Source organism: Stegodyphus dumicola, chromosome 2 (genome assembly GCF_044657685.1).
Source record: "Stegodyphus dumicola isolate Sdum_Otavi_A_Nest chromosome 2, ASM4465768v1".
NCBI lineage: Eukaryota > Metazoa > Arthropoda > Arachnida > Araneae > Eresidae > Stegodyphus > Stegodyphus dumicola.
The window spans coordinates 63,735,912-63,752,454 of NC_140769.1; the positions used below are offsets into that span (position 1 = coordinate 63,735,912).

A 16,543-nucleotide genomic window follows, 5' to 3' on the forward strand; every position below is an offset into this window, starting at 1 on the left:
CGCTTATCCCATCTGTTGCGAATTGTGCCAGATTATATGCTCTTCCCAAAATTCATAAAATTGGTATTCCTTTCCGCCCTATTGTATCAAATTTAGGTACTGCCTCGTATCCATTAGCTAAATATTTAGTTTCTAGATTTTCCACTCTATTAGACAATAACATTTACACCATAAAAAATTCAATAGAGTTTGTAAAAAAGGTTAAAAACATTTCTCCTCGTAATTTACTCATGGTTTCTTTTGATGTAAAATCATTATTCACCAATGTCCCAGTGGAGGGTGCATTAAGATGTCTAGAAACCAGACTTCGCGAATTTCATTTCTCTTGCATCGAAATTGATGAGCTAATTTCTCTCACTCAACTCTGTTTGAAACAAACACATTTTGTTTTCCAAAATAAATATTACAAACAAACTGAGGGATTAGCCATGGGAAGCCCCCTCAGTCCTATCCTGGCTGATATCTGCATGCATTATTATGAATCAAAATTGTTTGAAACTTTAAACTTCCCGGCATGGTTCCGCTACGTAGACGATACTTTTACCCTGTTTGAAGGTAATAAAGATGATTTAAATAAAGTTCTTTCAACAATGAATTTTATTGATCCTGCTATTCAGTTCACTTTTGAACTTGAGACTTGCAATTCTCTTCCATTTCTCGACATTCTGGGCACACGTAACACATTCAACTTCAGTACTACAGTTTACGTAAACCTTCATCGGTTTGCCTTCCACCACACTTTAAATCATGTCATCCGACTAAACAAAAGTTAGCTTCATTTTATTCCTATGTTTTCCGTGCTCTTCAAGTTTGCTCCTCCAAACTAGCCCTTGAGGAAGAACTGAATTATTTAAAGGCAATAGCTATTGACAGGGGCTTTTCACCCAACATCATTAATCAAGCAATTAAAAAATTCTGATCTCAACACACTAAAAAGCACACTCTTGTTTTAGGAGATTATAAAAATTCTGTTGTCATTCCCTTCTTTGCGTCAATTAGCTATAAAGTTGCACATATTTTGGAGAAATTTAACTTTCGGGTTGTTTATTCTCCCATCAATATAATTTCGAGTTCCATACTCAAGGACCCCATTCCGGATATGAATTCCTGGGGTATTTATAGGATTCCTTGCCAGTGTGGTTTAATTTACATTGGCCAAACTAAGAGAGCCTTAAAATTTCGCGTCAAGGAACATGAGGCATATGTTAGAAAAAAGGAAACACAGAAGTCTTCTGTTGCTCAACATTGTTGGTCCGAAAATCACACTTTAAATTTTTCTGTTGCCAAAATTATTCAAAAAACATCTTCCATTGGAGAACTGGATTTTCTAGAGGCATTTCACATTCATAAAAATCTTTCTGCTCTAGTTAACGATCCTAATTCTAATCGAAATTTGCCTTCGTCCTTTAAAGAAATTATGTTTTAGTTCTGATTTCACCAGCAGATGGCGCCACTTGCTTATTCTTGTCCAGGCTTTCTTATCTTATCTAATCATTATTTCCTATCTTCTTCATTTGCGGTTTTGCAGCTGAGGATGGTGGTTCGGTAAAACCATCGAAACTAGTCCTGTGAAAATTTTGTAAATATAACGCTGATTTTAGTTGTTTGACTTCTGAATTAGTATTTATTCGGCGTGTTATTGTGTCTTATTATCTGTGAACATATTTAAAAAAAATACGGGTCACTAAAATGAATAAAAATTCAGATTCTTTTCTTGTTTTCTAACATATGTAATTATTACTTCAGTAGATTCTAATATTTATTTTAGAATCATGCATTATTACTACTTAGGCAAGAATACAGACATATACAAATTTTCACTATTTTTTACTGTCATTACATGCACAATTGCTGTTTTCTATTAACAAGAGAACTAAACAAAGTATACCAATACTTTTGTATCAGCAATATGAGTAAGTTTCTGTTTATTAAGTTTCTGTTTTAAAGTTCTCACGATGAATTAATTCAAATAATGGAAATAATTTACTGTAGCATAGAGATTTATTCGTGTTGCGTCCACTCTCGTATACAGCAAAAAAAAATAAATATGAAGAGCGGCCCTTATTAATTCCGCAAGATTTTCCATATACAACCTTCCTCAATTCCGCATAAAACGTAAACAAAGTATCGAGACTTCGTAATCGATTACAAAGTGCATCAGCTATTCGCCATCGATGGAGAAAGGAAAGTTTGGGCCATCCGAAAAAGCGGTGACCAAAAATGCTACTCAGTTGACTGCCCAGTTGCCAAAATGCTGCTTCCCATTTGACTGCACAATTGACGAAAGTAAGCCTGCTACTTTCTGCCATTGTAGTGGGCCATATCCAGCTAACTTCTCCTAGTATTCAGCTAAACCGCAACAAACCAGGCAAAAGTTCACACCCAGCAATCCACCAGCCAAAACTCTTGGAATTTACAAGACAACAACTTTCCACTTCTCAACAAAGAAAGGATTCTCTGGAGCCTGAAAATACTAAGAACTCCAACGTATCTGAAACTCCAACCATAAGATCCACTTTTTCGTAATTATTTAATTTGGGTTCATTAAAAACAATATGTACTGTTATTATAGAAGGCCTCAAAACAATGAAGAAGCAAACCTAACCTATAGACAAAATAGGTGCAATTGTGGAGATTCTTGACAAATTTAGTAATTGCCTTTAACGTGCCAGGCAGTATTAATCTGAGAAACATCAAAATGTTTTCATGGAATGCTAATGGCCTATTTAAGAAAAAAGACGAATTTGGCCGTCTTCTTCTGGAACTCGAACCTGACGTAATTCTTATACAGGAAACGCATTTGAAACATGCACTGAAAGTGCTTTACGCAAACTATTCTGAGTTTCTGCTTTACGCAAACTATTCTGAGTATTCTGCTTACCGTGAGGATCCGGATGCGAATGTCGAATCATCATTTTTGCTAAAATGAGCGTCCAACATCAACTAAAACAAAATTTTTCTACCTCTTTTGAAAGCAATACTATCGAAACTCAAATTGAGCACAAAAAATCCATTATCTCTAATATCTATATACCTCCTAATAAGAGTCCCATCATTTCTGAAACTGAACAACTACTGGATTTTAACTCATCTGCTTTAATTCGAAGAGATTTCAATGCTAGGCATCAATGTTGGAATCAATGAGCTAGCAATAAAAGAGCACGAGAAATTTTTAGCATGATTCAAAATAAAAATTATACCATTCATGCCACTGATCAACTTACGCATAACGGCTATAACAGCTCTTGTATTGTTGACTTTTTCTATCCAACAACCTCGACTGTAATTGCTAAATTCCAGTTATTCCAGCTCTCTCATCTGATCATAATCCCATCTTTCTTGAAATCAGCATGAATAGTTACTTACCTTTTGCGTCACAGACTGGAAAAAATTCGAAAAAATAATTTCAGATACCATTGCTGGAAATCCCAACATCATCAATGAAGACGATACTGAGTCTGAAATCAAGACGTTTACGACCTATATTCAATACGCTATCAATTTCTCTACCAATAAGTTCATCAGTTCCCATCCTTTTCTTCCTCTTCCAGCCAGCATAAGACAAAAAATCAAATGCTAAAATCGTATTAGGAAAAACTGGCAAAATACTAGACTCAAGGCTCAAAACGTACCTAAACACTATTTAAATTGACATCAGAAAGGACATTAGTACCTTCAACACGCAACGCTGGCGAAACTTCCTCAACTCTCTCGCAACTGAAGATAATTCTCTTTTTGACATTGCAAAGAAATTTAAGAAACATTTCAAGCAAATTCCACCACTTCATGGTACCAAAGGAATGATTCAGACGAAGATAAAGCTAACAACTTTGCAGATATACTAGAAGAAACGTTTACTCCCAATATTACCCCTTACAACAATTATATCTCCAAAGTTAATGATACTGTTAATACCTTCTTAAAAATCCCATGTCCTTTGAACTTTACATTCCTCGCCACGCCTAAGCTGGTTGCCGATTATATTAGCTCCTCAAAACCGGAAAAGCTATAGGTGTGGGTGGTATTTCTATCAAAGCGCTCAAACATCTTCTTAGCAATGCTATCACGTGTCTTACTAAGATAAGCAACTCTATCATCAAGTTCTCTTACTTTCCTAATATATGGAAACATACCATCATCGTCGAATGGTATGGTTCACAAAACCGCATCAAAATTACATGTTTACACAAAACTACCGCCCAATTAGCCTTCTCAGTCAACTTTCTAAAATAGCTGAAAATATTATTCTATATCATCTTAATCAAATTATTCCACAGAGCTCCTACATTCCAGAAGAACAGTTTGGCTTCCGTGACCTTCACAGTACTAATCACCAGCTGATTCGTGTCATCAACTATATTATTTACGGTTTCAAAATTATGAGTTCCTTACTGGAACCATTTTCCTTGACATTGCGAAAGCTTTTGATATGGTATGGCACCGGGGACTTATATACAAACTTATCAATTTCCACTTCCCCTATCATTGTGTTTAACTTATTGCTTCCTATCTCCAAGATAGAATCTTTGCATTGAAAACTGGCAATACTGTTTCTACCACGAGAAACATTTTCGCTGTAGTGCCCCGAGAATCAATACTTTCACCATATTTATATAACATTTACACTTACGATATTCCTAAAAACCCACAAATTACCATTGCTCTTTTCGAAGATGATACTGCAATTATGACCCATGCTTCTACAATTACAGTTGTCCAGCTCCTTCTTCAACATTACCTCAATCATCTAGAAAATTGGCTCACTCTTTGGAGGATTGCAGTTAATACTGAAAAATCAAAAGCAATAATTTTTCGGAAAGGGGAAACAAATTTCACAACACCAAGACCTCTTCTGTTTGGTGAACAAATTGACTAGATTGACGAAGTCATATAGGAGTCATTCTAGATTTAAAAAAATTAACTTTTCAGAAACAGCTCAGGGAAACTGTGAAAAAATTAATATCACGCTTACAACTAAGTTAATGATACTGTTAATACCTTCTTAAAAATCCTATGTCCTTTGAACTTAACATTCCTCGCCACGCCTAAGCTGGTTGCCGATTATATTAGCTCCTCAAAACCGGAAAAGCTATAGGTGTGGGTGGTATTTCTATCAAAGCGCTCAAACATCTTCTTAGCAATGCTATCACGTGTCTTACTAAGATAAGCAACTCTATCATCAAGTTCTCTTACTTTCCTAATATATGGAAACATACCATCATCGTCGAATGGTATGGTTCACAAAACCGCATCAAAATTACATGTTTACACAAAACTACCGCCCAATTAGCCTTCTCAGTCAACTTTCTAAAATAGCTCCCATTTGTTGGCAGAAGAAGTCATATGGCTGCTTCAAATAAACTCCTCTTATAGAAATCTATATTTCTACCAGCATTACTCTGTGCTAGTCCTGCCTGGGGCCACGCTGCCAAAACTCAACTTCAACACACCCAAGTTCTTCAAAATAAATGACTTAGAGAGATTATCAATGCGTCATGGTACATTCGAAATTCGTATATCCACCGTGATATCAAAGTAGACACAATTCAAAATTATATTCAAAAACATAAAAGAAATTTCTTCTATTCAGTTCTCACTCATCCTAACAACTGCGTCAACTCTCTTAGATGTTCTCCATTTCCCAGAGAAAAGCACAAATATCCATCTGACATTCTTCATCGTTAACATTTTTTACTTATACTAGATTCTTCAGTTCACTGATTTGGACCTTCGACCAGAAAGTCACCTTTTTCGTGGACTGATGGCGGCCACCTGACATTTACTTTCGTCTTTTTGTTTTACTGATGTTCTTCACGTGATACAGAGTAAAAGGAGGCACTGCTTTCTGAAACTCAAATTCACTGTATGTTCTTAGTAGAAACTTAAACGGCAGCTATCCAGCTGACGGAAAAATTTATGACGCGTCGATCTCTGTAATGATCGGGACTATGACACCAGACCAACGAGATAAATACTGGAATATGAAGTCGTTGCACCAGACTCGTTCTCTGTCGAGTAGATCGCAAAAAACGACCCGTTTTTCCATCTCGGCGTGGTTGAGACTAGGGCCCTAAGCTCAAAATGTTAATTATTAGGTGAAGTGTACTGCAAATAGTAACAAAATTAATTTAAGACTTAAAAATCTCATGTATTTCTAAGTGATTTAAAATAAACACAAGAGTGTATTGAAAAGCTATATATATTAAAATATTAATATTTAAAAAAGCGATAGCATTTCTATGAATAATTTCTCTACTACAGAAACCCAAATCGCACTAGGATTCGGCTGTTTATGCCCAGAAACTTACAGAGCTTAGATGTGACATAATCTTACATGCAGATTTAATGTCACGTGACCTCTCTGCGCATTTGGAGATTTAGAGCCGACCTACTTTGGCTGCCTGTCACTTTCAGTAAATCTATAGATATTATAAAAATAAGTAAATAAATACGTGTATTTTTGAATAGTGCTTGGTACTTCAAAACATACGAAATTAGAAATGAAATAATATGTGGTGAGCTATCAAAGCACACTACATTCAGAAGAACGTCATAAGCAATCAGCCAACGACCCGAATGCCAAGGAGGTTAGAATAAAAGGAGGGAGGGTTCGCAGTTTCCTCCACTATCGGGGAATGAAACTCCGCCGAACAAGCGGCGTCCATGTTTGTGACTTCAAAACATTGCATTACGGCAGTGACATGTACGTGTTTCTAAGCTGTTCCGTGCATTTATTTTCCAGTAAAATTATGTTAAATTTATAATGAAATCCCCCCGCTATTGTTGAATTTTTGTTTTGAAGTAATAAAGATGATACCCATAATTTACTATGTACAGCAAATTGTTAAGAAATAGTTCGAAATCTAAATGCATGCGCATAACATTAAGGCCTTTAAAAAATGATGTTTCTGCATATTTCACGGATTCGCTTAGGTTAGAAAATAAATCTTAATAAAATAAAACAGAATTCATTGATTTCATATTTATTAATCTCAAAGAAACTGCCTTTAATTAAGTTGAATTACAGAAATACACCTATATAAGTTTTTGGATACATCTTTCCACATGTTCAATTGCGTAAATATTTTACTTAATTTTATCACTATACTGCTCAGAAATTTGTAAGTTTATACAAAAAATTTTTAACAACAGAACAGTTTATCTTAACTTTAAAAAATGAATAATAATTAATATATAAAAAAAAACATTGCTTTATTTAACACCTTTACAATTAATAAAAATAGTAACAATTGATTTCTTACTTTTCATGAAAGTTATAAAACGAATTAACTAAAACGTTCAAATTATACAATTTAAATCCTACCATATAGCATTGTATCTTAAGGAACGAAGATACCAGCTATAAACAGAAACATTAAAATGTATTTAATATATTTTGATTATAGTTATATTAAATAACCTATTTTAAGTCCTTTTTTTCACATCTGGAAAGAAAACCACATGACATTGTGATATTTTTTGACATAGTTGTCATATTACATAAAAAAATGAAAATTAATACTTACGTGTGAAAAATAATGCCCGGAATTTTTTTCGAGAATCTATTTATGCATCCATATGCAATACAAGCAGACATGCTTCAAAAAGAAAAGAAAAAAATGTTGCAATGACAGACTTCCTTGCACAAGTCACGGTGATAACAGGAAGATGGCCGCCAAGCTTCACCGTTTGAGTTGAACCTTCCCTCCTTCTATTCTAACCTCCTTGCCGAATGCTTGAGTTCATTGCGTCTGAATGTGACTGCGGTTGGTAAGGCAACTGCGGGTAAGCAGTGGTTCAGTGCATAATCACATAGACATGAATGCTTTTGAGTAACGTTTCACTTTGATGGTCGCATGTTTTTCTTTCTCACTTTTTAAAGCTGATCAATTTATGCTGGATATGACGATTGGCAGATTCTCCTATGTTTTATTACTTTATCTGTAACCAGCCTGCTGACTAGCCTCACTAGCCTTTAGTCAAATAGTTTGCTTTAAGCGCAATAACTTTTACTTCTACTTTCTCTTTCAATAAGGCGTGCAGCGTGTTAAGGTCTAATTCCGCAGTCTCGGATTAATTTTATTTAAAATTCATCATGATTATCTTTAAAGATCTCATTACTGGTAATTTTCACTTATTTAATAGAAAGATGTTTCATGTAGATACAGTAAATTGTGTATTTTTTAAAACTTTATTTTATTTTAGGTGATGAAATGTTCACAGATTCATCGAAATATAAGGTTGTGGACGATTGCTTGTATGAAGTAGAATGTAGAGTAAGTGAAGCTGATTAATGTCCTTAAATTCATTGTGCTTCAAAAATAGTAAGATGTCTGACATGACGTACGTGGCATATTGACTTGATTATGGGACCCATGAAAGTAGGGCTAAAACACATGGTAATGCTACAAAGGCTATAAGAGGCTCGTTTTGGACCTTTTAAAATCATAACATTACGTTTTTCTTAAATTGTGATATCCGAGTGCGGTTTAATTATAAAATTATTAATGAGGTTTTTCATTACGTAAGAGTCAGTTGTATATGAAGACCGATTTTGTTCACCTAATTTTAAGTTCAAAGAATTAAGAAACCGTTCGAAAAGCTAAAGAATTTGATCACACTGTCTGAATTTTATAATATTTGATATTCCTCAGCAGAATAAAGTATACACAGTAAAGGTATATTAAATTTTTGTTTAATCGTCTCTTGCGTAGCTTAGTCAAAGCTATCAACTGATTAAACACAATATAATATCTGTAACACCTTTCAGATGGAAAATAAAATACTGTGAATATTATCGCATATGTTCTATACTGTAATGAGTGATTATCTATTAGTGAAGTACATGGTAGTATTTTTCCCCCTTATTCTGTTAAAGAGTTTGAATATGAGGTGAACATTTTTTAATATTTAATTGCTGGTGTTTAAAGAAGCATTCATCAGTCTTATAAGACAGAATATGTGCGTTTCTGAAGATCATATACACCATAATGGAAACTTTGTAGAATAAGTTTTTTCTGTAATGTCTAAATTTGAGAGAACAGTGTATTTAATGTTTGTATCTTCTGAAATGCACAATTGTAGGGAATGAGAATACAGTCAAAAGTCTTTAATCCGGACTCGTCGGGACTTCGACGATTCCGAATTATCGATTTTTCCGGATTATAGATCATAAGTTTAAATCTGGTAAGATGGCATGCAGAAATTATAAAATTAAAAATATGAAAGCGTAATTTATAAAATAATGAGCAATTATGATCTAAAGGGTATCAAAATTTACAAAAAAAGAAGCTTAATATTTATTTGTTTACTTTATTAAACATTTCTTTAAACGCGCGTATGCGTAAAGCATACCCTGCGCATAGCCGGAATTACAAAATTGCAACCAGAAAACTATTTGATTTGTATTCGTGATATTTATAATGACCAGAAATTTGATTTAAATCATATCAAAGACGGGATCAAATACTACATTTAATAAGTACATCGAGATTAAATCGAGAGTACATCGAGATTAAATACTACATTTAATAAGGAATTATAAGCCGAATAAAATAAAAACATCTGCCCTAAAGATAACGATAGTGCTGACAGATCAACTTCCAGTTCATAGCGCGCCGCGACGTCTTCCCCCCCCCCCCACGCAGAGCAGCGTGAAATTGATAAACAGATGTCGGAACGGTTAGATAAGCAAAGGATATGCCTTTATCCATTTTTTATAGCAATTCGTTTTTTGTTTGATGGACATCGAAGCATACTTTCGTTTTTTAGATCCTTTGGGAGCTCCAGCATCGGAAATTCTATTTGACATAATCGAAAGTTCAAGCTTACTTTTATAAAATTGCTCTTACAGTCTGCAAAAAATAATAAGCCGGATCCAATTCAAAGATTAAGGAACAACGCAATCATCAACATTAACTGAAATAGATAATTATATAATTTTAGCTAATACCGTCCGTTTTACATTAAACGCGCAGGCGAAAACGTATTCTGTGCTTGCGCAGACACATATGCACAGTCGTAAATGTCTTGCGTGCACGCGTAAAACGCCTATGCGCATGCGTCAACGCGGCGCATGCGCAGAAAGATTTTAGCTTTGAGGTCCGGATTATGGGTGTCCGAATTAACGACTTTTGACTGTATACAGCAATTTCTTTATAACCATTGCACCATGAGTGGCTAGGACCACTGAATGCTGTTAATTCAAACTCTGCCTGACTGCAAACCACATAAACTTTGTGTATTTGAATTATCTAATTTTACATGGAAGTTAGTTGAAGGAGAAAAAGGGTTTTCATCCGCAGAGAACCGGTTGGCGCTTTGGGAAAGAACCCATTGGCGCCGTTGCATTTTTACTCGCCAAGCTGATGAGCCGAGCCGTAAACATGGTTTTTAGTGTATGTAAATTCAAGTTAGCAGACAATGGTAGTAAAAATTCACAGATAATAAGTATGTAGATGTAAAATTAACAGGTTAAACGTGATATACGAAAATAAATTTGTATTAAATTCAAGTTAGCACAGAAAACAATGTATTAAACATAACGGGAAGTAAAAATTCATTTAAAAAATAAATATTAGTATTCTTATATGTATTTTCTCTAATTCATATAGAATACTAATATTTATATTACAATTGTCTTTTTTCATTATTAAGTACTTTGCCTGTTGATTGATGTATTTCGGTAAGAGCCCATGTAATAAATTAATGAATGCATGACCTTTAATGCATCCATTTTACATACTTTTCAGTATTTTTTTTTTTTTTTCAAGTTACTTGCATACAGCTTAAGGCATTTTATGTTGAAACAAATACCTGTCCTTTTTCATAATATATTTCACAATACAAATAACCTTCAACAGTAATCAAATTTTCTTCATTAGCATTGTTGATAAAACTAGAACTTTATACATTTTAAAATTATTATAGGGCTTGGAAAACTCGTGGTTCTGCGTGCTTACAGCTGTTAATAATTAAGAACATAACATGAACAGCTACGTTACAAATTAGCATTCATCCCTCCAGGCATATTTTCTTCCTTTGATCCCGAACTGACGAGCCGAGAACCGTTCGACGAAAACTTCTTTAATTATGCAAAAATATTTCTATCTATTCGTTGTTAAAAAATTCAGAAAAAATAATAATAAGAGAAGAATAATATAAATCTCCAAATGCGAACTACGACAACCTTCGCACAAGCGAATATGATGTATTAGCTAGGTTACCAGGTTTGCACTATTATCGCCAAAGTTGGTGATGTTTACATTTACCGGGTTCTCTGCAGAAGTGCTTCCAAAAAAAATTAGATTCAGCTATGTAACAAGTGCGTAGAACTACATCTAACAACTATGTGAATCTTACCGTGTTCATAGAAGAACGAAAAGTCATTAGGAAACAGCAAGGAAAGGTGTATGTTTTGAATTATGCTGTACGGAAATCTAAAAAAATAGAGAATTTCATGCTGAGCTGAGGCAGGTAGCACTTGAGTCACTTTTTCTTAACCAGTTAACCTAAACTAACCTACATGTTGAGCCAAGTAGGCTAATGAAATTAAAAGCTGAAAAATGTTCTTGAAGCCTTATGGTTCATTGGTAAACTGGATCATTAGTTGCAGCCTCTTAAGATTGCCGTCTCGTCCTATGTATAGTAACATAGTCAGTACATTTGCCTTTTTGTAGCAGGTATGAAATTCATATCATTCAATCTAGGTAATTTTCCCCTGAGAAATAATAACAATTCTGGGCAAGTACAAGGGTAAGCAGTTCTGAAGAACAGTATCTTATGGTGCGAGAGCAATGAAAGTCCATTAAACGTGGATTTCATTTCTCGTTGTTGGATAGCTACTCATAGTTTGGAGCAGAAACTGTGCCTTCCGACTGGAACTCTTAATTTGTTGAGAGGAGGAGGAAGCAATGCTACAGGAGAGGTGTTGATTAAAAGTTAAACATGCAAGTTAAAAAAAAAGAGAAGTCTTTTCAGAGCCATACTGATGAATGGTATAAAGTTAGTGTATAATTAATTACAGGCATGTTCAAACAGGTTGTGTATCATAATGAACTTTTCATTTAAACTGGTTGCCGATTGATTAGCTAAAAATTTGGAACTATTTTGTTGCCAAAAATTTCTTGGATGAGTTTGATTACAGCGAAATGGTATTCAAGCCAATGGGGTTATGTCTTCTAGTCAAAGTAAGATGTTGGATGGGCTCTTAAGGGTGAAATCAATATTGTTTTCCAGGGAATGGTTACAGCAGAGAAAGGCTGATTGCATTTATGTAATGTTTCTGGGTAAATAATGAAAGCCAAAAATGTTTCACGCTTAGTATCATTTCAACTTTGAATAAATCTCTATTATTTTCTATGTCAGAGATGTAATACCAGGCATGTAATGATAGCATCAGATTCATGTGGGTTCTGAAAACATTCTCATAGCTGGTGAAAACATCCTGAAATAGTGGCAGGTTTAGGTTAGAACAGGGATCTTCAAATTGTTCAGCCCATGAGCCATATTGGGTCTTTTACGAAGCTTTGAGGGCTAAGATTGAGTTAATTCATCATACCATGGCAATGCAAATGAATAAACTTATTTTTCTTAAAGGTTATTTTTTATCGACGGACCAGCTTCACTGCTTCGTTTTTAATTATTTTATTTAGAAAAACATCATATACGAATATTTACAGTGAAGCAAAATACAATTTAATTGTGAGCTTCGGTTACAAGTAATTACTCACGTCAGACCGGTTAGATTTCTTCTTCAAGTCTGTTGCCTCAATCGTAGGAGGCGATAATTTGGCGAGATTCGTTGGCGTAAAATGCGCCAACATCCCGTCCGGCCTTGCTATGTTCACATGCAAGAACTTAACATAAATTTAATTATGAAATACCAGTATTAAAGTTTCAGTTATTCATGTAAACAAGTATAAAATATGTATAGAAAAATATAAAATAAGTGAAAGTCCCCTGTTTTGGTACGGACTTTTCCATCAGAACCGTGGTATAATGATGTTACTCGCCCTAAAAGCCAATTTTTAATTGGCAGAAAATCTTCTTTCATCAAAACCATTTGGCCGATCATCAGATCATTTTTTTCAACCATCCATTTTGATCTAGATTGTAAAGTATTCAAGTAATCAGACTTCCATCTTTTCCAAATAAGTTGTATAGTTTTTGTAGTTTTTTGCCGACTTAAGCAGTTTTCCTTTAAATCCGTTAAAAACGGCTCAGAAATTGCTGCTATAGGTCGCCCTATCAAGAAATGACCTGGCGTCAGAACTTCAAAACTTTCTGAATCACTAGAAAGAGGAGAAAGCGGTCGCGAATTTAATATTCCTTCTATCTGAATGACAATCGTTTCGAATTCTTCGTAAGTGAAATGAAAATTGCCAATCGTACGTTTAAGATGGTACTTCACCGGTTTTATCCCAGCTTCCCAAAGTCCACCGAAGTGAGGCGATTGGGTGGAATAAAATTCCAATCTATATTTTCTTGCGAAAAATGATTAGCTAATTTTTTGTCTGGGAAATTAATGAGCTTATAAAATTTTTTCAATTTTGAATTTGCTCCAACAAAGTTAGTAGCATTGTCGGTATAAATTTTGAAACATTTGCCACATCTACTTGTAAAACGTTTAAGTGTTGCAATTAAAGCATCGGAAGTCAAATATGTTAATGTTTCAAGATGGATGGCTTTTGTTGCAAAACATATAAAAATACAAATATACAATTTATTCAGAATACCTTTACGTTGATTTTTAAATTTCACTAAATAAGGGCCACATAAATAAATACCTGTAATAGAAAATGGAGCTGAAACATTAACTCTTTCACTAGGCAAATTACCCATAATTTGTGAAGAAAGAGTGGACTTACATTTAAAGCACGTTACACATTGATGTACTGTTTTACGTGCGAGACTATGGCCACCTAAAGGCCAAAATTTCAAGCGCACTGCATTTAGCAGACCTTGTGGTCCAACATGAAATAATTTCCTGTGTAAACTTTCAAAATAAATTTTACTTAATCTTGAACCCTTAGGTAAAATAGGAGGATGTCTTTGAGAATATGGCACTGAAGCATTCTTCGGCCTTCCTCCTACATGTACTATTCCTTTGTCATCAAAAAACGGAAATAAATTCGAAATATTACTTGGCAGTTTCTTTCCTTCAAGGAGAACTCGTTGTTCATGCTTAATCAACACTTCTTCGGCTTCTCTTACCTCCTCCACTGACAGTGGTCCTGTGTTTTTTACCTTATTCCTGCAATTGGAAATAAACCTGAAAATATAAGACAAAACATGGTTAATTTTATAATAATTGTTTGAAAGTTCTAAGAGGTCGTCCACAATAAAATGTTGAGAGCTGTCATTTAGCAGGGCTGTCTCTTTACAAGTCTCATCTTCAAAAGGAATTTTCCTTTCTCGCCGCAAAGTTTCTTTTTCGACTTGTTCGATGGTTTCAATCTCAGGAATAAATGGTTGCAAGTTCTTGAAACTGTCAGGCTGCATCAAGAATTCTGGACCTGTCCACCATCTAGAATCTGTCACCAAGGAATCAGCATTCATTCCACGTGAGAGAAGATCGGCAGGATTTTCTTTACCTGCACAATGATGCCAAGAGTTGGGATCTGTCAAGCTGGTGATTTCGTTCACTCGGTTTGCCACAAATTGCTTCCATCAGGTTTTTGCACCCTTTATCCAAAAAAGTGCAATCTTGGAATCTGTCCAATGGTATTCAACAGAAGATCTTTTCAGATTCATGATTCTCTTTACCTTAGAACTAAGACGAGGTGCAACTAGAGCACCCAATAGTTCTAATCTTGGTAAGGTTACACCGTTTAATGGAGCCACACGACTTTTTGAAGTTAGGAGTTTCACCGATATTCCATTGAGTGTCTTCACCTTCAAATATATGGCAGTGCCATATGCCTTTTTACTTGCGTCGCAAAAACTGTGTATTTCAACAGTATCTTCCTTTGATGCAGAATCATTAACCAACCTAGGTATTTTCAAATTTTCTAAGTGATGAAGTTCAGCACACCACTTCTTCCATTTCTTTTCAATTTCCTTTGGTAAAGGTTCATCCCACTGAATTTTTTCATTCCAGAGATCTTGGATGAGGCATTTAACTCGAATGGTGAAAGGCGAAATTAATCCTAAAGGATCAAATATCTTCCCAATTGCTTGAAGTAAGAAGCGTTTCGTATTTTTGTCCATAGAAAGAAATTCCAAAAGATTTTTAGTATCCATAGTTAAATAATCTTCGTGCGTCTTCCAAGAAAGTCCCAAAATTTTAGTTTGGTGTGCGCCCAAGCTGAGAGTAGCGTCTGCAGGATAGGTATCGAATTCTTCATTCTTCCATTGCTCCATTAATTCAGCATTATTGCTAATCCACTTCCTGAGGACCATTCCAGCCTCTTCCATAATTTTCTTGGCATTTTTAGATACTTCAAGTGCTTCAAAATCCTCGCTTCCAGAAATGAGATCATCTACATAAAAACACTGGTCTAAAATTTCAACTGTTTCGGGAAAATCTTCCTTGTATTTTTTAATATGATGTCTAATAGTAGCTGCTAACAGGAATGGGCTCGAACTGACCCCGAAATTTACTCGATTGAAACGGTAAATCTGTAAATTGGGCCTTTTATCAACACTTGGATCATCACTACTCCAAAGAAAACGAACTGCATCCTTATGTTCATCAGAGAGGCATATCTGCAGAAAAGCTTGTTTAACATCTGAACAAAATTGTTCAATCTGAAATTTATTGGTAAATCCAAAAGATTTGGATTTAAGTTAACCCCTGGCCACAAGCAGTTATTTAAAGAAAGTTCATTATTTTGATGACTACCCGCATCAAAGACGATCCTAGTTTACTGCGTTAAACTACTTTCTTTCAGCCCGATGAGGCAAATAATATATAGGCCTATTTAAAGCATTTTCTTTTGTATCAGGATTTACAATGCTGATTATGCCTTCTTTTAAATAATCACAAATAATTTCACGGTATTGTTGATGTAACTCAGGATCATGACTAAATCTTCTCCACAAATTCTGAAAACTCTGCCGCGCCAAGGAATAATTATCAGATAATTCTTCATAATGTTTCCTAAAAGGTAGTTGTACTACATAACGTCCATTTTTAAATTCAACGGTGTCATTAAAAATTTCCATTGCCTGATCCTTCTCATGCAAAACTGGATCACCACGAATACCAAGTCCCTCTAAATCAAAGAAAAATTTTTAAGTACTTTGAAGAGAGTCATTTTGCACAAGAAAACAATGTCCCTGATAAGAAGGTTGTATTTCGTTAAGCTTCCCGCATGCGATCCATCCGAATTCAGACTCTTTAAACAATAAATCAGCACTTATAAGGGCATGTACCTCTGAAGCTTCATAAAATGATTTATCAGCTAAATTTAAAAATTGTGGAATTTCTACTTTCGAAATATCTAACGTAGTACACAGAGTTAGTCCTGTTATCTTATTTACAATCAAGAATTCAACTGGTTCGTTAAAAGTACATTCTTCATTTGAAATAAATGTATTC

General features: G+C 34.7%; 1 protein-coding gene across 1 annotated transcript in view; it reads left to right on the forward strand.

Moving 5' to 3' along the window:
- Positions 1-7,970: 7,970 nt before the first annotated feature.
- Positions 7,971-16,543, forward strand: part of Tctp (translationally controlled tumor protein) — a 35,441-nt gene continuing 26,868 nt past the window's right edge. Inside the window, exons 1-2 of the mRNA XM_085810720.1 lie at positions 7,971-8,123; positions 8,206-8,276. Coding sequence (XP_085666846.1) covers positions 8,096-8,123; positions 8,206-8,276 — 99 coding nt within the window. The 5' untranslated portion in view covers positions 7,971-8,095. The remainder of the gene's footprint in view (positions 8,124-8,205; positions 8,277-16,543) is intronic.